Genomic DNA, 21642 nt, shown 5'->3' with positions numbered 1-21642 from the left:
TGTAATTCAATTCTTTGGACAATTGTCCAAAGTGGAAAGGCGCCCTATCCTGGTACACTGCTAAACTAGTTAGGCTACAGCTTTGGATTCATGAAAGAGCAGCCAAAATAATGGTGAATAGTGCAAGGAGTGGGCCTGTCTCTCCCTCCTGGCGCAGCGGGGAGGAGGTAGTCATGGATGGGCATGGCGGCTTGGATCCACAAGCTGTCCAGGGACCCAGGATCCTCCTAGCTTGGTGCTGTACTCTGCCATGGTATCATGCTATCTGCACTGTCCAAGATGGCTTCCTCCCATCACGTCTGGGTTCCAAGCAGCAGGATGAAGGGAGTGGCAGACTCTCTCCTAAGAAATGCCCTAGACATTTGTCCTGTCATTTCTGCTCACTTCTTATTGTCCAGAACCCTGCCTGCAAGGGACACAGGAAGTGTATTCTTTATCCTAGGCAGTCATACGTGCAGGCCAATCTGTATTAATTTGGAAAATGGAATAAACTACTATTAAGAGACAAATAGTTGGCTGGGCATGGTGGCTCACCTCTGTAATCCCAGCACTTTGGGAGGCTGAGACAGGCAGATCGCTTGAGCCCAGGAGTTCAAGACCAGCCTGGGCAACATGGCAAATCCCCATCTCTACAAAAAAATTTAAAAACTACATGGTGGCACACACCTGTAGTTTCAGCTACTGAGGGCCTTAAGTGGGAGGATCACTTGAGTCCAGGAGGCAGAAGCTGCAGTAAGATGAGACTGCGCCACTGCACTCCAAACTGGGCAACAGCTCGAGACTCTGTCTCAAAAAAAAAAAAAAAAAAGGTAAACGTTTAAAGAAAAGTAATGAATTGAAAAAATCTGGATTGTGATGATCCCAAGACAGCAGGGAAGAAGTGCAGCTGGGGAGGAACTGAAAGGGAGGATCTCAGTCCCTGGTAATTTTTGTTCTTAAAGCCAAATAGCAGGTTTATGGTATTTATTACATAATAAAAAGGTTATGGATGTGTGTGTATTTCATTTATATGAAAGTAAATGGGCTGGTTCACACCTGTAATCCCAGCATTTTGGGAGGCCGAGGTGGGTGGATCATCAGAGGTCGGGAATTCTAGACCAACCTAGCCAGCATGGTGAAACCCCATCTCTACAAGAAATCCAAAAATTAGCCGGGCGTTGGGGCGGGGGCGCCTGTAATTCCAGCTACTTGGGAGGCCGAGGCACGAGAATAGCTTGAACCCGGGAGGCAGAGGTTGCAGTGAGCTGCGATCGCACAACTGCACTACAGCCTGGGCGACAGAGCGAGACGCTGACTCAAAAAAATAAAAATAAAAAATGAATCAGCATCTATTATTTTGCTTGCGTATTTAATTCGTCTTTACCCTGGCATTTCTTCTTGTTCTTCTCCTGGGGGTGGGGCACAGCCTTACCTGGCTGAGGAACTGGCCTCTGTTCTAAGACACCTGGTCCAGCAGGTGCTGCAGACACAGCCTCCTTTCCTCTGCCCTCCTCCCCAGCCCTCTGGTATACGCGCTCAGTCAGCAGACTCAGAGTGAGCTGCTAGGTGCCAGGAATCCACAGGTCTATCAGGACCCTTCTCTGTTCTCTCCTCTCCCCGGCTTCCATTTCTACCCCAGGAATTCTCATTTGTCCTTCAAGCGCCAGACTAGAAGCCACCTCCTTCTGGAAGCCCTCCTGGGTTTCTCGGGTCATGAAAACCTCCACCTCTCCTGTCCCCTCCCGGCATGTTCCTTGCTCTTTTCGTATGAGAAGGTGAAGTTCTCCATGGCTGCGGCTCTGGGCTCGGCTCTGAAGTGCACCGCATCCCCTTAGAGTTCTCTGGCCTTAGCGAGTGGCCGAGCCTTTCTGCGCCTAGCGTTTCATCCCTACCTCGTAGGTGCTAATTCCTCAGAACAGGCTAATTTTCGGCTTCCCACCGCCCGTGCCCCGGCACCAAGCACTCGCCCCCAAATCGGACCTGGGGGTAAAGGCCGAGAAGGAACCCTAAAACCTGCTCCTTCCCGGAGGGCACAGCGCCTCCCTTTCCCTCCAGTCCGCGACTCCCTTCTAAATCGAGGCCTAGCGGGGCGATTCGTTGTCCAGCTCCAGTTAAAGCGGGTCTTTGGGAACAGCTCTGCAGGACCAAATCCGAGAACCAGGCAGCTACGCAGCCACACAGCTCTCGCGGCCATAGGGTTCCTCCGGCCCTGTTTCCGCCCGCCCTTTCGGGCCCGCCTCTCATTGGCTCGCGTCCCTCAAAGCCCCGCCCCCTACCGTCACTTCCGGGCAGCGGAGCCCGCGGAAGGCGGAAGTGTGAGAGTTGCTGAGGCGGCTGTGTGTGGCTGAGGTGGCCTTAGCTGGCTCCGCGGCTCTTCCGGATCTGGGCTCGGAGATTCACTGGAGACGAACGCATGGCTCTGAGGCGGCAGCAGAGCCTGGTGGAGTCCGGAGGTTGACGTCGCCCCCGCTCCGGCCCTTGAGGCCGCCTCCTCCGGGCAGTCTCCGGGGCCCGCGCCCGCGCCCGCGCCTGCTCAGGCTCCCGTGCCGCTGCCCATCCCCGCCCCAGTGGTGTTCTGGACGTTGGGACCTGTGACCTTGGCCTTGGGCAGGGCTCCCAAAGCCGGCTGCAGCCCGGCGACCCTAGACCTCTCACTATGACCGCGGCCGCCGCCTCCAACTGGGGGCTGATCACGAACATCGTGAACAGCATCGTAGGGGTCAGTGTCCTCACCATGCCCTTCTGCTTCAAACAGGTGAGTCCCGTGGGCCCGGGGGTCACCGCCCTCGCCTCCCCCGCGGAGGGGGCGTCTGGCCGGGTCCTCCTGGTTAAAGCTCCCGCGGGGGCAGGGCTTCGCTGGGCGGGTGCAGGCGGCCGCGGGCGGGGCGACCTTCGGGGTCCCGGCGCAGTCCCCGCAGAGAATCCGTGGATGAAAAGCGCACGGCATCGGCCCTGGCAGCTCTGGCCGGAAAGTTCCTCACACTCAAAAACTGGATACCGAAGCAAACTGTAATAAAGCAAAATGATCCTTCAGAAGCGGAAGGGAACCGCAGCACTCAATGTTTTCACGCTTTATCCTGTGTTTAAAAACTCTGACCGGCCGCACCTGTCTTCAGAAGCACACAATTCACCCCTCCCAGGCCTCGGTTGCAAGGTGATTACAGACATCCAGGTTGTACACCTCAGATCTGTGTTTCACAAAAACTGCACATTTGGCCAGGTCGGCAGCTCACACCTGTAATCCCGGCACTTTAGGAGGCCAAGGCGGATGGATCACCTTAGGTCACGAGTTCAAGACCAGCCTGACCAACATGGTGAAACCCCATCTCCACTAAAAATACAAAAATTAGCAGGGTGTGGGGGCGGGCGCCTGTAGTCCCAGCTAGCTACTCAGGAGGTGAGACAGTAGAGTCGCTTATAACAGGAGGCGGAGGTTGCGGTGAGCTGAGATGGCGCGGCTGCACTGCAGCCTGGGCAACAAGAGTGAGACTCCGTCTCAAAAAGACCCCAAAACACCCCTGCACGTTTGACCTAATGTGTGCAAACGTTACCATAGTTGAAAAAAATGTACTAAAAGTTTAGTGTCATTCTAGCATTGAATAACACATGAAAGAAAATGGCCTTTTCTAAGTGGCATCTGTTTAATCCACAATAAATAAGCATTTAGTGCTTTGGAAAAGGGAGGCTGATGGAAACATTACCAAGCAGGTAGAAAAATGAAAACAAGATGTATATTTTGAAACAAAATGGTACCAGTAGTTTAATTTTAGATGAGCAAACACTTTATTTTTCATATTTATTATCTTTGGGATAAAAATATCCAAAAAATTTTTTCAGCCTGAGCAACATAGTAAGACCCCATCTCTACAAAAAAATTTTAAAAGTTAGCTGGGTATGGTGGTGCATACCTGTAGTCCCAGCTGCTTGGGAGGCTGAGGCAGGAGGATCACTTGAGCCCAGGAGTTTGAGGTTACAGTGAGCTATGTTTGCACTGCTGCACTCCAACCTGGGCAACACAGCAGGACCCCAACTCTTAAAAAAAAAAACAACTTTTTTTTTTCTTTGATGAGGGAATTTTCAAGCCCTCCTGGAGATCCCTGCAGGCTGCTATGTCTGAGTTGTTTGCCTGATATGGTTGGTGAGCTTGTGGGAGGAGACAGGGCTAGATGCCTCCAGAGCCCCCTGGGCGTGGAGAATCCCAGCTTTGTGCCAGCCACCTCTGGGTGTTTCTGAAATCACTACATGTCCCAGTGTCCACTGTGACTTGCCTGGCAGCAGAACTGCATTTTGGGAGGTGGAGCGGTGGCTGGTCCTCCTGCAAATCAAAGGCTGTCATCTTTTTTTTTTTGTTTTTTCAAGACAGAGTTTCACTCTTGTTGCCCAGGCTGGAGTGCGGTGGTGTGATCTCAGCTCACTGCAACCTCTGCCTCCCAGGTCAAAGTGACTCTTCTGCCTCAGCTTCCCAAGTAGCTGGGATTATAGCCACCATGCCCGACTAATTTTTTTTTTTTTTTTTTGTATTTGGTAGAAATAGGGTTTCACTGTGTTGGTCAGGCTGGTCTCGAACTCCTGACCTCCAGTGATCCACCTGCCTCGGCCTCCCAAAGTGCTGGGATTACAGGCGTGAGTCACCGCACCCAGCCCCAAAGGCTGTCATCTTTGACACGTCGGTTAAGTGCCACTATGGAAGGGGCTCTGGTTTAGACACCTGTGAAAATATGTCTCAGGGCCCAGATGATCCACCTGCCTCCAGCCTTGGACCACCTGCCATGTGGTGGCACTCGGCCCCTGCCAGAGCATGTGCTGATCAGCCAGGCATCTGCACAGACCTATCGGGGATGAAGGACTAGCCCTCTGCGTCCCGAGGGCTGCTGAGAGGGAGGCTCAGTTGCTCTGATCTGGCTGCATCGTCTCCATGGCAGCCTCCTTGGACTGGAGTGCAGGGAGAGGCCAGCAGGCAGTTTGGGGATACATGTGTTTAGTGTTGGCAGCCTTGTCATTGAAAAACTTTGGTTTAGTGTTGGCTTTTTGTTTGTTTGTTCTAGTAGTTTTGATACTTAAAAAAAAATACATCTATATGGCCAGGCGTGGTGGCTCATGCCTGTAGTCCCAGCACTTTGTGGGGGCTGAGGCAGGTAGATTGTGAGGTCAGGAGTTCAAGACCAGCGTGGTCAAGATTGTAAAACCCCATCTCTATGTAAAATACAAAAATTTGCTAGGTGCGGTGGCAGGCTCCCGTAATTCCAGCTACTCGGGAGGCTGAGGCAGGAGAATCTCTTGAACCCCAGGGGGAGGGGGCGGGTAGAGGTTGCAGTGAGCTGAGATCATACCATTGCACTCCAGCCTGGGTGACAGTGAGTTTCCATCTCAAAAAATATCTATATATAGGTTGGGTGCGGTGGTTCACACCTGTAATCCCAGCACTTTGGGAGGCCGAGGTGGGTGGATCACCTGAAGTCAGGAGTTTGAGACCAGCCTGGCTAACATGATGAAACCCCTTCTACTAAAAATACAAAAAATACAAAATACAAATAATACAAATACAAAAAATACAAAAATACACACACACATATAAACATTTTATTGACGTTTAACATACGAATATGTGTACACGCTTCAGGTGTGCTGTTGACGAATTTTTATGTAATGAACAAACCTGTGTGATTAAGGAGTGTACTCTGTGGCCGGCCTGCCCCAGGGCATGCTGCTGACCCCTGGTGGCCCATGGTGGTGCTGCCTGGTTGAACCAAGGCAGGCAGATCCTGCCATGCGGGTCTCTATTGCTAGTGTCTAGCTTGTGCTCCACTGTTTGCTACACTGCCGTGTGTGTGTGTGTGTGTGTGTGTGTCTGTGTGTGTGTGTGTGTGTGTGTGTGTGTGTACTTCTGTGAGGCATTTATGGTATTTCCTCTTGGGAGCTCTGTGATGCCCTGAGGAGCTGGTCAGGCATTGGCGAGGGGTGCATTTCTGCCGGGTGTGTGCCTGTGTGGAGTGGCCGGGCCTTGGTTTGTGTGCTCAGCTCTGGAGCGGCCATGTGGGTGCAGCGGTGCGCATGTCTTTTCTGCTGGAGCCGTTCTGATGAGTATTTGGTGATATCTCACGAGTTTTTGTATTAATAGACTTATTTTTTTTTTGAGAGGAAGTCTTACTCCATCGCCCAGGTTGGAGTGCAGTGGAGTGATCTTGGCTCACTGCAACCTCCACCTCCTGGGTTCAAGTGATTCTTCTGCCTCAGCCTCCCAAGTAGCTGGGATGACAGGTGTCCGCCACCATGCCTGGCTAATTTTTTGTATGTGTGTTTTTAGTAGAGATGGGGGTCTCACCATGTTGGCCAGGCTGGCTTTGAACTCCTGACCTCAAATGATCCATCTGCTTCAGCCTCCCAAAGTGTTGGGATTACAGGTATGAGTCGCTGCGCCCAGCCAGACTTATGCGTTTGGGCAGTTTTAAGTCTACAGAACAGAGCGGAAAGTGCAGAGTCCGCTCCCACCCCACGGTCCTGCCAGGTTCACATGACTGACGTCTTGCAAGAGTGTGGTGGTGCTTGTGTTTTAAGTGTCACCTTGATGGAGGTAGTGGACATGCAGGAAAGCAGGAAGATTCACTCTGTTTTTTTGTGTGTGTGTGTGAGACCAAATCTTGCTCTGTCGCCAGGCTGGAGTGCAGTGGTGCAATCTCCACTTGCTGCAACGTCCGACTTCTGGGTTCAAGTGATTCTTCTGCCTCAGCCTCCCGAGTGGTTGGGATTACAGGCACACACCATCACTCCAGGCTCATTTTTGTTCCTTTCTTTTTTTTTTTTTTTTTTTTGAGACGGAGTTTCGCTTGTTACCCAGGCTGGAGTGCAATGGCGTGATCTCAGCTCACCGCAACCTCCGCCTCCTGGGATCAGGCAATTTTCCTGCCTCAGCCTCCTGAGTAGCTGGGACTACAGGCATGCACCACCATGCCCAGCTAATTTTTTGTATTTTTGGTAGAGACGGGGTTTCACCATGTTGACCAGGATGGTCTTGATCTCTTGACCTCATGATCCACCCGCCTCAGCCTCCCAAAGTGCTGGGATTACAGGCGTGAGCCACCGTGCCCAGCCCATTTTTGTATTTTTAGTAGAGATAGAGTTCACCATGTTGGTCAGGCTGGTCTTGAGCTCCTGACTTCGTGATCTGCCTGCCTCGGCCTCCCAAAGTGAGGCCTTATTCAGTCTCTTTAGGGTATAGGCCACAGGCTTGCTGTATACCCACCACAGTCAAACACGGAACATATAGCTCCATCCCCAAGAGGGCCCCCATGTGTCCCTTTGTCATCAGCCCCTCTCTGCACCCCAGCACCTGGCAACACTGACCTGTTCCCTGGCCTACAAGTGTGCCTTTTCTGAGCATCCTATAAACAGAAAGACACAGTTTGTAACTTTCAGAGTCCCGCTTCTTCCACTCAGCACGGTGGGTTCAAGTCACATCCATGTCACTGTGGGTGTCACTAGTCATCCCTCTTTACTGCTGACTAATATTCCCGTATTGAATGGACCGCAGTTTGTTATCCATTTGCTGGTTAAAGGACATTTGGGTGGTTTTTTCCGTTTCTGCATTGTGGATAGACCTGCTGTAGACATCGGTACACAGGCTTTTGCATGAACACATTTTCACTTCTCTTGGGTAAGTAAATACTTAGGGGTGCAGTTAATCACCAGGGTGTCTATTTAACTTATGAGAATGGTGAAAATGGCATTTTTAATCTCTTCCTTCCAGAATGCATTCACTCCTTGTAGCTGTGGGCCCAAGTGGCACGTGTGTAGGGCATGTGCAGAGAGCAAGGGGTATTAATTGGCAGCACTCAGCTGTCTCAGGACTTGAGGAAGTCTTCAGAGGTGACCCGGTGCTCTGCACAGCAGCTCTTAGTCCCTGGGCAGGCACAGCCGGCACACCAAGGAAATGGCCCTTTCAGTGCTAGGAAGGGTCACCCTAGGAGGGAGACTGGGATGGAGTGGGGCCTGGGGGAAGGGGGTGCTTGTGACTAGTGTGTGGGCGAGGACCTCTGGGGAGCGCTTGCCGCCGTCGACACCTGTTCCTGTCTCCACCCTCTAGTGTGGCATTGTCCTGGGGGCACTGCTCCTGCTCTTCTGCTCCTGGATGACGCACCGGTCGTGCATGTTCTTGGTGAAGTCGGCCAGCCTGAGCAAACGGAGGACCTATGCCGGCCTGGGTGAGCACCCTCTTGACCAAGTGGCTCTGGACCTGGGGCAGGGGTCTTATGCCTTTTATTTATTTATTTCTCTATTCTTCAAGAGTTCCTTCAATAGCAGGGTTTTTTCTCTTATTTAAAATGTAATGCTACAGAAAAATTAGCTGGGCATGGTTGTATGTGCCTGTCCTCCCAGCTACTATTTGGGAGGCTGAGGTGGGAGGATCCCCCGAGCCTGAGAGTCTGAGGTGGCAGTGAGCTGTGATCATGCCACTGTACTCCAGCCTGGGTGAAATAGTGAGACCCTGTCTCAAAAAAAATTAAAAATTAAAAAAAAGTAATGCCGTTATTTAAAAAAGTGCTGGGAGTGGTTGCTCATGCCTGTAATGCCAGCACTTTGGGAGGCTGAGGCAGGTAGATCATTTGAGGTCAGGAGTTCGAGACCACCGTGGACAACATGGTGAAACCTCATCTCTACTTAAAATGCAAAAATTAGCCGGGTGTGGTGGCAGCCACCTGTAATCCCATCTACTCAGGAGGCTGAGTCAGGAGAATCTCTTGAACCCGGGAGGTGGAGGTTGCAGTGAGTCAAGATCACACCATTGCACTTCAGCCTGGGCAACAGAGTAAGACTGTCTCAAAACAAAACAAACAAAACAAAAAACCTGTTCCCATGATCACATGCTTCATAATTGGAGTGACACAGAAGGATATGAGGCTCCAGGCTTCCCTGTCGCCCTGTGCGCCTGTCCACTCCCATGCAGGTCCACGCAACCTTCCTCTTCTAAACTTAGGCCAAGGCAGCCGTCCTTGCAGCCCTGGGGCAGACCTGCTCACTCTGTGTCTCTCCTGGACACCAGATGCCTTCTCCTGGAGCTCCCTGCAGTGAGCCTGGCTGTTCTCCCCACTCGGAATCCCATGGAGGAGGCTCCCCAGGCCCAGGCTGTGGCTGAGACTCAGGCTCCTCTCCCAGGGTCTTTGTCCTTCTCCTGATGCTGTTGGTGCACTTTTGTTTCCTTTAGTTCTTTCTTGCTTTGAGGCTGTTTCAGCCAGGAGAGAAGGCCACCCCTTCTGCTTCACTTCACTGTGGAACATTTTCTACGTTGTTTGTCTTCAAGGGCGCCATCCCTCACCTTCCCGTCTGCCCACAGGCTGTCTGGCCCGGCTGTTTCCTGTCAGCTACAGGCTCAGCGCCTCTCGGCTTCACATTCCATTCTGGGGGAGTCCAGCATGGGTGTTGAAATTCCAGCATCCATGTTCTTAGGAGGTGGCCCTGTGGGTTCCGGTGAAAATTCCTGGCCTTGTGATGAAGGCTCTGGACCCTCCAGCCAGTGTGTGGCTGGGACACTGGATCCTCCCTGCAGAAGGTCATTCTGACCCCAGGCTCACAGCTCCCATAGCAGAGTGAGGAGGTGGGGGTGAGAGGAAATGGTGTTTAGTGGTCCAGGGGGCCTAAAAAGTAACAACACTTGCACGGTTCCCGCGTGGGTCCTGGCCTCCTGGTCTCCACTTCCTCCTGGTCCCCTTCATGTTGCCACAGAGAGTCCTGCGTTCGTTTCTGCCCTCAGGACTGGAGAGATCCTTTCCTTCTCTTCCGTTCCTGATGAGAACGGCGCTGGCAGTGTCTTTTCTTGTCATCATTTGAGGAAGTGAAGTTCACCGTTCAATTTGATCTGCAGTGAGATGGCCTAATTTAGCTTGGGATTAAACATGCCTACCAAAGCCAGGAGGCCAAGTGCCTAGGGCCCTTCCTGGGTCTGAGCCGTGGCCTGCAGGGCACCCTTTTCTCCCCAGTGATGTCTCTATGGGGCTTCTGTAGCAGAGACCCCAACTCCAGTACTTGGTTATGTCCTGGAGAAGACGGGTGACCCACGGCTGCGGAGGCCCCCGTTTTTGACAGTCAGCTGTCTGATCATTCATCGAAAGTCCCTGAAGAGTCAAACCAGTTTGGCTGCATGTGAAAGATTGGAAGGAAATTGCTGGATAGACGCTCTTCTGTGCTCCCTGGCGCTCCTACCTGAGCTTCCCGGCTGGAACTGCATGGGGTGACCGCAGTCCACTTCCGCCTGCCAGAAACAAGACTCTAGAACACCACCTGGGTCTCAGGTTATGCCTTCGACACCAAATGCAATGGTCCGCTTTCTGAGCTCCGGACAGACGCCCCTGGGCCAAGCTCAGCTGCTCTGTGTCAGCCGTCGTCTGTCCTGGCTCATCTGGGAAGTGGGGAGACCTGCGCTGGGAGAGGTGTCCCTGGGGAGGGTAAGAAGAGACCCTCCCGGAGCTGAGGCGAGGCCAGTCTTGAGGAGGTGTGGCTTTGTGGTGTGATGGTTCCTCAGATGGTTAGCCCAGGGAGGTGGCCGCTGATCACCTACCCCTCACCGCTCTCCTCCGGTGCCATGGAGGATGGACTTGGCCAGCCTGGAGAGGGGTAGTTTTTTGTTGTTATTGGTATATTTCTTTGTTGTTTTCAGCAGTTTCTCACTTGCTGCTTCCTTGCCCTGTGTGTCTTCCATGGACATGGACTTCCCTAAATTCCCTCTTCAGAAGATACACAGATACATCAGTCATTCAACTTCCTTTAGCTGTCGTGGCCCTGGTGAAGCTGTTCTGAGCCCCAGACCCTACCCTGTTGAGAGTTGTGACCTGGACCCCGGCATGCGTGGCCTAGAAGCTGCCTCCCCCAGCAGCAGTGACCGTGTGGCCCCTACATGGCCTCTGAATTCTCAGTTGTGAGCAGTGGTGTCACGGGTGCTGCAAACGTCCCATCCTCAAGTGGTCCAAGCTTCTGTGGCTCCTGGGCTGGCTCTGGGGGAGATCTGGTGGGGTCTGGTCAGGGTACCACCTGCATGGAGGCTGTGCCTTCAGCTCGCTGCTCATAGACGCCTCCACCCTAGCAGGGGCTGGCCGGCACTGTGAGTCCACACTTGGGGGAGGATCGGGTCCCTGGGGCCTTGCTGGGCGCTTCAGCTTCTTCCTCCCTTTCGTTGTGCCAGGCAAGGCAGGATGCGAAGGAGTGGGGTCAGTCTGACTGGGCCTGGTGTTTGAAGCTGGGGAGGAGAAGTTGCCGAGGGATTGACACTGGGAATGGTGGGTGTGAGTTTGGCCCAGGTGGGGAAAAGAAGGCGCACGGGGCCATGTCTCAGCATGGCATGCTCTCAGAACATTGCCCTGGGAACCAGAAGAGAGTATGGCCCTGACTTCAAGACGGCCTTCCATTTTCCCTGCCAGCGGCAGGCACGTTCTGGAACCTTCATGGGCAATATGCTGTAGACTTATCTTCCTTTTGGAGAATAAAAAGGCACGTTATGGCCAGGAGCACCTCCACATTTGGAGGGCGGGGTCGCCGAGGGTTCGGGGGGCATTCTCTGGTGACAGCAGGGCCTGGGCTGTGGACTGCCGAGGGGCCTTCTGGAGTTCTTAGTGTTTGAAGTTCTCCGCAGCCTGAGGTCTGCTTCTGGGGCCCCGCTTGGGTGTCCGTGTTGTGGGATGAACTTGAGGGGTACCAGGCTCCTTTTTTGAGCCACAGATCCAGGAAGGGCCAAGGTGGGCCCTGGGGATGGGGGTCTCTGCTGCTCCCGGGCTCTGGTGTTTGGTCACGCTGAGCTTATTCCTAAGTAATTTAAAGTAACAAGGAATGTTTTTTGGGCTCATTCATACCAACTGGCCTGTGTGTTTCCTGCTTTCCAAAGGTAGTCAGAGGCACGCAGCCCGTATGAGGGAGGAAAGCGGGGGCAGGAAGCTGGCACTGCCAATGGGGCGGGGCCATCCTGCCACATGCACCTGTCTCTGGGAGTGCCTTAGAGCCGGACTTTCTTTTGCCCTCATCCAGCCGGGCTGTGGGGGAAGCATGGGGCTTACCAAATCACTGCTCAGGGCCTGAGAGGGACCCTGCTGATTGAGCGCTGTTTCTCATCTGCTGCAGAGAATCCCATTGTCAGGGAGGCTCCTCCTGTGGTCGGACACCCGTCAGGGATGCGTGCTCCTCATCAGCAAGGCTTCTGGCTGTCCACGTGGGCCCCATAAGCCCAGGGCTCTCGTCCTCTCCCTTCCTGAGACACACACTTGGAAGGGTGCTCTGTTTTCTCTGTAAATCACAACCAAAGGGTGAAAATGAAAGCCCTCCCTCATAGTCCCTTTGGTACAGGCTGTGGTGCTCGGGCACCTGGGCTGGCACCGAACCCTCTGGGCACCTGCAAGCTCCGGCAACACCATGGGGTTCAGCCATGCCGGGCTGTGGCGTGCTCTTTCCAGTGGGCCCCCAGTGGTCACTGGTGGGGAGGACAGTGCATTGCAGGGACTTGTCTCTGTCTTTTAAAAAATCAGACTGAGTGAAGAAGAACCTCCCTCCTGTCCTTCTCTCACTGAGTGAAGAAGAACCTCCCTCCTGCCCTTCTCTCACTGAGTGAAGAAGAACCTCCCTCCTGCCCTTCTCTCACTGAGTGAAGAAGAACCTCCCTCCTGCCCTTCTCTCACTGAGTGAAGAAGAACCTCCCTCCTGCCCTTCTCTCACTGAGTGAAGAAGAACCTCCCTCCTGCCCTTCTCTCACTGAGTGAAGAAGAACCTCCCTCCTGCCCTTCTCTCACTGAGTGAAGAAGAACCTCCCTCCTGTCCTTCTCTCACTCTGTCTTTGTTTCTTGCAGTTTCATTTGCAGATCGTAGATCCAAAAATAGCCTGGGGGCTGGGATTTGAAATAGCCCCCATGTCCGGAGAATCTACACCCGTGGGTTTCTGTGAAATTGCCCTTGACGACTTTGCTCAGTACCTTTCTTCTGGATGTGCTTCTCACGCTGTTGGATTGAGTGTTCCTTCTCTTTTCTTTTGCACTAGCATTCCATGCCTACGGAACAGCAGGCAAGATGCTGGTGGAGACCAGGTAAACCCAGCCCTGCTGCACTCCTCCCTCCCCCTTGCCCAGACACCGGGAACCCTCCCCGCGGGAGCGAGACTTTCATTCCCGGATTCACCTATAACTTAGGTTTCTCAAGAGTCACTAAATACACAAAATTCCAATTTAAGGTACCTTTCAGTGTTGCAAGAAAAATTTAGATATGGAAAACTCCAAGAACATGGAAAATAGGCCTCCCTCACTGTAGTTAATCTCTCCACAGAGTTCTATACGCTGCCCCTGCCCCCAACACTGCTGCATAAAGGTGGTGTTCCATCGCAAATATCATACTTTTCTTCCTTTGGAGTAAAATTTCATGAGATGAAAAAATTTATGAGATCAGAAAATTGCTGAGAGATTACACTTCTAAGCTTCTAGATTAGGAAATTGTAAACTCAAAAGAGCTGTTTTTGAAAGCAGTTGATTGCTCTTTTAACTTGACTAACATCGTAGGGCTTTTTTTTTTTTTTTTTTGAGATGGCATTTTGCTTTTGTTGCCCAGGCTCGAGTGCAGTGGCGTGATCTTGGTTCACTGCAACCTCCTAGGTTCAAGTGATTCTCATGCCTCAGCCTCTCCCAAGTAGCTGAGATTACAGGTGTCTGGCACCACGCCTGGCTAAATTTTGTATTTTTAGTAGAGTCGGGGTTTGGCCACGTTGGCCAGTGTGGTTTTGAACTCCTGACCTCAGGTGATCTGCCTGCCTTGCCCTCCCAAAGTGCTGAGATTACACTCATGAGGCCACTGCGCACGGCCCATCATGGGGCATTTTTGGAACACCTTAAAGAACATTTAGAGCCTCCATGGAGGGATGAGTATAATACCACATCGAGAAAAGTTGAGTGTTGTTCAGTGTGCATTCCAAGGGACATAGTGAGTACCACAGAACCTGCCCATGCCCTGTGAACCGTGGCTTGTCTGAAATCATATCTGTCATTCATTCCAGCCTTGGGCTGGGCCTGGGCAGCAGCGCAGGTGCTATGCCAGCTCTCCCTGATGGCATTTCCTGCGCCCTCTGCCCTGCAGCATGATTGGGCTGATGCTGGGCACCTGTGTTGCCTTCTACGTCGTCATCGGCGATTTGGGGGCCAACTTCTTCGCCCGGCTGTTTGGGTTTCAGGTAAGGATGTGTTCAGGGTTCTGGGTTGTTGAGATGCTGACGGCTTTTCTGAGGTCCTCCGTGGGATCTTGCCAGGGACCGAGACCAGGGCGCTGGTCGGGAGAAGCTTCTGTCAAGCCCACCCTCAGTCCAGGGTCTTGGGGGAGTGTGGGGGCTTTGCTGGGGTCACAACTGTGAGAGGTTTGGGGGAGGAAGCCAGCCAGGCAGAGTCTGACACTATGTGGATGAGGGCTGGGTGGGGGAGCCTCAGACCCTGGCACCTTGCAGAGCAAGTCTGTGCCAGCCCAGGCTGCCCATTGGAGGGCAGAGGTGGCTAGGCCCTTGTGCATCCCTGGCTTCTGTGGTCACCCAGGCTGCTGGGTGGATCCAGAGGCTCTGCTGCTGGGGGCTGTGGATTCAGCACTTCTTGCGGGGACCTTAGTGTGGCCTCCTCCATGCTTTTCCCCCGCCATGGAGAGGCCACCCGATGGACAGGGAGAGACACACCTGTCCCTCCCTGCCGGGAAGCAGAGCCCCTTGCTAGGTGAGCGGGCATCGTGGCAGTTAGGGTGCTAATGGTGTAGAAAGGCTTTCAAAGGCCACAGCCGAGGCAGGGGTGTCCTCTCCAGGAGTGGATCTGCTCCGCGTCATAGAACATTCCAAGAAGCGTCCAGGGAGCCAGGCCCCCTTGTCTTCTTCTGAGAGTCTCCCTGTTGGACCTCCCATTTTCTGTGCTTCGCCTTGACCTCAGTAGAGCTTCAGGCCTGCCCTGTCCATACAGCACTCTGTACCTTTTCCACCCACCGCCCAGGGCCGCTGACTCTGACCCGCAGCTGCTGTGTTACGGTAGTGTTGCCTCCCGAGTTACGGGGCTACTGTCCTCTGCTCTGGCTGGTCTTGCTCTGGGCTGGGCTGGGCTCTAGGGAAGGGAAATGCTCAGTGTCCAAGGTTGCACAGCATGGCGGCTGTGAGAGCAGCTTCCTGGTGAGCGTGCCAGCCTCGGCCCGCCGGCATCATTTATCCGGATGCCGTTGGCTTTTGAGCTCAGGGCACTCCACTCCCTGGCAGTGCAGAGAGCCGTGTGGTGAGCAGGCCCGGACCTTGGCCAAGGCCCCTCCCGGCTCCCCACAGGTGGGCGGCACCTTCCGCACGTTCTTGCTGTTTGCGGTGTCGCTGTGCATCGTGCTCCCACTCAGCCTGCAGCGGAACATGATGGCCTCCATCCAGTCCTTCAGCGCCATGGCCCTCCTCTTCTACACTGTGTTCATGTTCGTGGTGAGTCTGCAGTGCTCGTGGGCGCCCACTGAAAAGCTGCTCCTAGCAGCAGGGCTGTGCCCAGGTCTGGAGTGGCTGCTCCTGGGAATGTGTTGGAATGAGCAGGATATGCCATGAGGTGCCATTCATCTCAAGGCCACTGGGCACCACGGGGCAGACGGGGCTGGGTGGACCCAGATACGGATGGCTGGCAGGAGAGTCTGAGGCTCAGGGCAGGGTGGCTGTGAAGCTGGTTTCACGTCATCCACACAAGGAGAAGGGAACACCAAGCCCACTTGCTTTGTGTAGAGATGTCTGAGGTAGGTAGGTAGAGATGTCTGAGATGACCAAGGCTCACAGTGCCAGTGTTGCAATGCAAGGTGGCAAACCATTGCTTTTCTAAATGAGAATTGATAACAGGATGGACCAGAAGCCAGCTGTGAACAGAAAACTTCCCAGAGCCCCCAGTGCATCATCCATTCTCTGCCTGGGACCTGCCCATAGGAGCCCCAGGACCCGAGCTCCTGGGACCTGCCAATTCCCTGGCAAGGTCAGAAAGGACCCTTCTGGAGTGGCTGGAACCTGAGTTTGCACTGGGTTTACACCCAGAACCTGGGTTTGCAGCGGGTTTGCACCTGGACGAGGGCAGGTGGTCACTGAAGCCAGGGTCTCCAGTGCTCCTCAGCTCTCCCAGCGAGGCCTAGCCCAGTGGCAGCACCTCCTTACTCGAGATAGCCGTGTCCTTGGTGGGCCAGTCTTTTGGAAGACGTCCGTGTCTGGCACAGTACAGGATGGAGAGGGACCTGGGCGTGTGGGAAACCACCCTCTGTAACTGACGGAAACTGGGGCCGTGTGCGCTCAGTGGTCTCCCTCCATCTGTGCTAAGCTGCCCCCTTGTCAGATCAACTGTTCTGCTAACTGAAGGATAAACCAGGGTGCTCTGAGGCAGGGGCAGGAATTCAGAAATGCTCGAGGTCTCACTGCCTCCAGCTGGCAGCACAGGGTGGCGGGGGCTGGGTTGTGGGTGGGAAGAGCTGAACTCTCCTACTCCTTCCCAGCAGGATGCTGAGTCCCACCTGCATTCTGACCTGCCCTGTGCTCTCTCCCCGCTCCCCTGCAGATTGTGCTCTCCTCTCTCAAGCATGGCCTCTTCAGCGGGCAGTGGCTGCGGCGGGTCAGCTATGTCCGCTGGGAGGGCGTCTTCCGCTGCATCCCCATCTTCGGCATGTCCTTTGCCTGCCAGTCGTAAGTGTCCCGCTGTGGCCCCTGCTGGAGGTGGGTTTTGTTGGGTGGAGGGCAAGCTGCTGGGAGACGGGACCCTCTGTCTTTTTCATTTCCTGTGATGGCTCTTTGCTGGCTGCTGAAGTGTTGTCTTGCTCAGCAATGACCTTTCCCCCTCCAGGTTTGGGGAGATGGTTATATTTTAATCGGGAGGTAAACCGGCTTCCTTCCTGGGATGTGTTGGGGGCTAGCTGGTGGGAGTCCCTGGTTTGCCAGATCCCCACAAGCAGAACGTTGGCTGTGGGGGATACAGCAACAGCCCTGCCATCTGATGGCACAGTCCCAAGCGTTGTGCCAGGATTGAGCTGTTCTGAGAATATTTAAAAGGAAATTGCACAAACATTGACTTCAGACGGCTGCTGGATGCATTGGGAGGCTGCATGTGTGCGTGAGCCTGCTTCTCTGGCACACAGTGCTCTGTAAATGCAGATCGGGCTCTCCCATAATTCCAGCAGCATTACCTTCTCCACCGAAATGACAAGAGTGGGTGATTCATGCCCGGTTGGAACATGATAACCGGCTGAAAAGAGAGGCGTAAATCCGGCGCGGACGGGAAAAGATCATCAGTGTGCGGGGGGCTGGCAGAGCGGCCCTGTCGTGTTAGTGGGCATGCACTGAGCCAATCGTAAACTAATGTGACAGATGAAATTTGTTCATACTGCTGTGTTTACACCCACACGCGAGATCCAAATCGTCATTTCCCACTTAGCATCTCTCTTGGCAGCTCTGTCTCCACCAGAACGCACCCCAGTCTTACTGTTTAATAACCATTATGATCAGTGACAGAAGCTGCATTCTTCCACCATGTACCTAGTTACCAGTTGCCCTTTGTGTCTGCTTGTTTGCATTTGTAGAAATACATCTGCAGCTGGTTTTTTGGTGGTAACCACATAGTAGCCAGTGCGTATCGGTTGGGTTTGCTTCCGGAGTCAGGTGCTGGGTTCTGAAGCACTGGAGTGTGCGACCTGCTAAATTCAGGTTTCCTTCTGCCCTCCCCCAGGGCGTGCAGATCCACGGATTCACCCCATGTTCTCTGGAGCAGGGACGCCCCGCCAAGTGCAGGTTTCCTTCTGCCCTCCCCCAGGGCATGCAGATCCACGGATTCACCCCACGTTCTCCGGAACAGGGATGCCCCTCCCTGTGGTGTCTGCTGCATTGACCTCCCCATCCCTGAACCCAGGAATGTTTGCTGAGAGCAGACAGCTATTCCCTCCCACAGCGTCACTGCACCAGAGTGCCTGTCTGCTGGGGTGGCCGGCCATGCCCCCACCTGTGTGATTGGTCTGGATGCCAGCTGGGGCCAGGCCTCTTCTGTGCCTTCACTATCTGGTCCTTTCTGGTAAATGTACACCTGGTTATGCAGAATGGTTGTTCTAGGCCCAGAGAAGTGGCTGCAGCAGGACTGAGCCCAGGAGGCCCTGGAGGGCAGGGTCTGTCTGGAGACCAGGGTCCCCATCCTCACCATGGGGCAGAGGGGCACACTCCCGAGAACTGCACACAGATGGCTACACTGACTCTGAAAGGCCCTGAGCCTCAGAGGCTGCCTCACAAGGTGGACGGGCCAGGGATGCTCTGTGGGCCACGGGCCGGTGCTCAGCACCTCCCCCATCTGTCAAGCTCCTTTGCAGGTGACCAGGAGGTTTGGTGGCTTCTACCTTGTTTCTTTCCAGGGATGATCCTGGGGGTCCCTGGGGTAGGTGGTCAGGATTGGAGAGAAGCCTGGGGCTGGGCCTTCCACCCTGGCCATGCCACGTGCCTGGGACATCCCTTCCCACAGTATCCATGGCTTCCTTGGGGGGTCACTCCTGGCAGTGTTTGTTTGGGCCTGGGGGGAAGCGTGTGTCATGGTTCTCCAGTGCTGGTGTCCGAAAGCCGAGACCCTCTTTGTGGACTCAGCTCGGGCTAGAGGATAGTTTAGCACCGGGAAGTTCATGCTGCAACATGGCCTTCTCTTGGAGCTGTGGGTCTGGGGCCATGGAGACCTCTCAGGTATTTTCCTGCTTCTCAGCCAGCCTCCTGGGGCTGTGTGCACAAGTGTTGGACTCCTGCAGAGTCCCCTGAGTGCTGCTGATGGCACTTCATGCCGAGGGCAGCCTGATGGGACGGTGCACTAGGACCGGGCAACAGGACACCGACAGTTGCTGGCAGGGCCTTCTCACTTGGCCTTGTCAGTCTGCTGGGTACCTTTTCTTTTTGTTGGAGATGGGGTCTAGCTCCGTCACCTAAGCTTAAGTGCAGTGATACGATCACGGCCCACTGCAGCCTCAACATCCTGGGCTCCAGTGATCCTCCTGCCTCAGCCTCCCAAAGTACTGCTATTCAGGCATCGGCCACTGTGCCTGGACTGGTTTGTTTTTTAACAAAGTCAGGACGTCTTGTTTTTCTTTCACTTTCTTCAAGGTGAAAGTGATTTGGCTCCGCCAGCTGCTGTGCTGATCCATTTACTGGCTGCTGGCTTTCTGCCCTTCCCCTGGCCCACCCAGCTTCTTTTGTGTCCTTGAGCCCCTGCCCCAGGACGGCCATGGCCACGGCCACCGAATACCCTCGGAGCGGCCCCCTGGATGCCCCACTCCAACGTCTTTGTTTAGTTTCTGGCAGAGTGGCTCTCACCTGTGCTCTGGGGTGAACTGCCTGGCCCAGCTCCGTCCTCCTCGGCTGCACACGGATAGTCCGTGGCCCCAGCCTCTCCCATCTCGCCCACCCCTCTCCAGGGGCCCAGGTCCCCATGCACATCTGTTGGTTGGGTCTGTGCCTGTGCAGGGCTGTTACGTCCTGGCTTGGCCAGTGGCTTGGGTCTCTCCCATCCCCAGCAGCACCATGCTCCTGGCAGCAGGCTGTCGGACCGAAGCCAGTCTTCTCATCACACAAGTGAGTGGCTGCAGCGGGAAGCAAGCCCTGGGCCATCTCCTTATCCATGCCCGACTCTGATCCCGCCTGTGCAGAGGCGCTGAGATGGGCCGGCCGCCTGGGCCATGGTGTGTTTGTTTAACTTTAACTCCTGACAGCGATTCTCTTAACAGTTTCCTCCCGCTGCTTCCCCTGTAAACTAGCTGCGTTGACTGTCAGTGCCCCCTTGCTGGCGTGGAGCAGCAGCCTGGTGTCTTGGAGCCTGCAGGAATGTTCGCAGGTCACATGCTCTGGGGGTGTCCTGAGTGGACAACACATGCTCTGGGGGTGCCCTGCGTGGACAGCACACGCTCTAGGGGTGTCCTGGTGGACGGCACACGCTCTGGGGGTGTCCTGCGTGGACGGCGCACGCTCTGGGGGTATCCTGCGTGGACGGCGCATGCTCTGGCGGTGTCCTGCGTGGATGGCGCATGCTCTGGGGGTGTTCTGCGTGGGGGCCACTGCAGTGCTTCTGTCCTCAGCAACACGACATCCTGGCCTGAGCGCCAGGACTCAGTGTTTGCGGAATGTTGCGTGAAGGAAGGACAGAGGCTCCTGGCAGGTCCTGGGGACCTGGGGCCTCTGGGGAATGCGTGCTTCTCTCGGGTCCACTGTAAAATGACCTGTTTTTATATAGCCAGGTGCTGCCCACCTACGACAGCCTGGATGAGCCATCGGTGAAAACCATGAGCTCCATATTTGCCTCCTCCCTCAACGTGGTCACCACCTTCTACGTCATGGTAAGAGCCTCACCACGCCCTCTCCACACCTGTGTCATGCCAGTGTGATGTGCCGTGCTGCCCTGTGGGACTGCCTCAGGCATGCCCCTGGCCCTGTGTGCTGCCAGCTCCTTCTCTCTGTTCTCATCCCAGTGTCTGGAGGCTGTGTGGGGACCTGGGACAGCTCCATCAGCTTCCATCATTCCAGGACCAGCCCTATAGGCCCGGGTCCACCCTGGGCCAGGAAACTCTCCTGCCCTGAGGAGCCTAGCACCAGGGCTGCTCCCAGAATGCTTCATCCCAGCCACTCTCACTGTCTCTCTAGACCTCTGTTAATTCTCTATAGAAATGGCATGTTTCCTACAGAAAGTGGAGACTTTAAGAAGGAGGCTGAATGGTGCTTGGCCCCTGGAAGGCCGTCTCTTACAGAGCTTCACTGTGAAGTGGATTGAAGGCCATTCTTGGGGGCAGGGCGTATGTTCTGTCCACTGTGACAGGGTCCACACAGACTGGGAAGTCTGTCTGCCACGCTACCCTTTCTCTTCCTCCAACAGGTGGGATTTTTCGGTTACGTCAGCTTCACCGAGGCCACAGCCGGCAATGTGCTGATGCACTTCCCCTCCAACCTGGTGACGGAGATGCTCCGTTTGGGCTTCATGATGTCAGTGGCTGTGGGCTTCCCCATGATGATCCTGCCATGCCGGCAGGCGCTGAGCACGCTGCTGTGTGAGCAACAGGTGAGACTCCCAGCGCTCTCTCCCAATTGCGATAGCACAGGCCAAGCTCGCTTCCCATGAGATCCCAGCTGTCCCGAACTAGAGACAGAGCAGGAAAGTGGGGATTTGCTTCAGAGGAGTCCTGCGAGGGTGGAAGTTGGGGGTGCCTGCAGGAACCAGATTGATGGGCAGGAGCTGATAATGGCGAGTCTGGAGATTCGCACTTGGAGTTCACTGCACAGTTCTCATTACTTTTGTGTAACTTTGAAAAAATTTAACAATGTAACGAAAGGTTTTTGAATCATAAGAGAGGCTGAGTTTGATGCAGGCCATAGTGGTGGTGCCTTTGGTCCCAGCTCCTCGGGAGGCTGAGGTGAGAGGGAGGCTGAGGTGAGAGGATCGCATGAGTCCAGGAAGTTGAGGCTGCGTGTGATTGCATCACTACACTCCAGCAGAGGCAACAGAGCAAGACCTTGTCTTTAAACAAATTTTAAAACTAGGCTGGGTGTGGTAGCTCACGCTTGTAATCCCAGCACTTTAGGAGGGTGAGGTGGGAGGATTGCTTAAGCCCAGGAGTTCGAGACCAGCCTGGGCAACATCGTTTGCCCCATCTCTACAAAAAATTAACAAAAATTAGCCAGGGATG

At 54.4% G+C, this 21642-nt stretch overlaps 1 protein-coding gene across 40 annotated transcripts in view; it reads left to right on the top strand.

Moving 5' to 3' along the window:
- Positions 1–2288: 2288 nt before the first annotated feature.
- SLC38A10 (solute carrier family 38 member 10) overlaps positions 2289–21642 on the top strand; it is a 46094-nt gene continuing 26740 nt past the window's right edge. For 8 of the 40 annotated variants that reach the window (XM_054256592.2, XM_054256591.2, XM_035302065.3 and 5 more), the window contains exons 1-8: positions 2289–2734; positions 8060–8177; positions 12986–13031; positions 14068–14161; positions 15272–15415; positions 16515–16639; positions 20199–20301; positions 20835–21017. In XM_054256592.2, the coding sequence (XP_054112567.2) occupies positions 2636–2734; positions 8060–8177; positions 12986–13031; positions 14068–14161; positions 15272–15415; positions 16515–16639; positions 20199–20301; positions 20835–21017 (912 nt within the window). In that variant the 5' untranslated portion in view covers positions 2289–2635. Of the gene's footprint in view, positions 2735–8059; positions 8178–12797; positions 13032–13987; positions 14162–15208; positions 15416–16514; positions 16640–20198; positions 20302–20834; positions 21018–21642 lie in introns of all 40 variants that reach the window. The other 32 variants (XM_078374942.1, XM_078374941.1, XM_078374918.1 and 29 more) reach the window with 9 other exon arrangements.

Source organism: Callithrix jacchus, chromosome 5 (genome assembly GCF_049354715.1).
Source record: "Callithrix jacchus isolate 240 chromosome 5, calJac240_pri, whole genome shotgun sequence".
Lineage (NCBI taxonomy): Eukaryota > Metazoa > Chordata > Mammalia > Primates > Cebidae > Callithrix > Callithrix jacchus.
The sequence above is the reverse complement of the archived record's forward strand: the minus strand, read 5'-3'. Positions and strand labels throughout refer to the sequence as shown.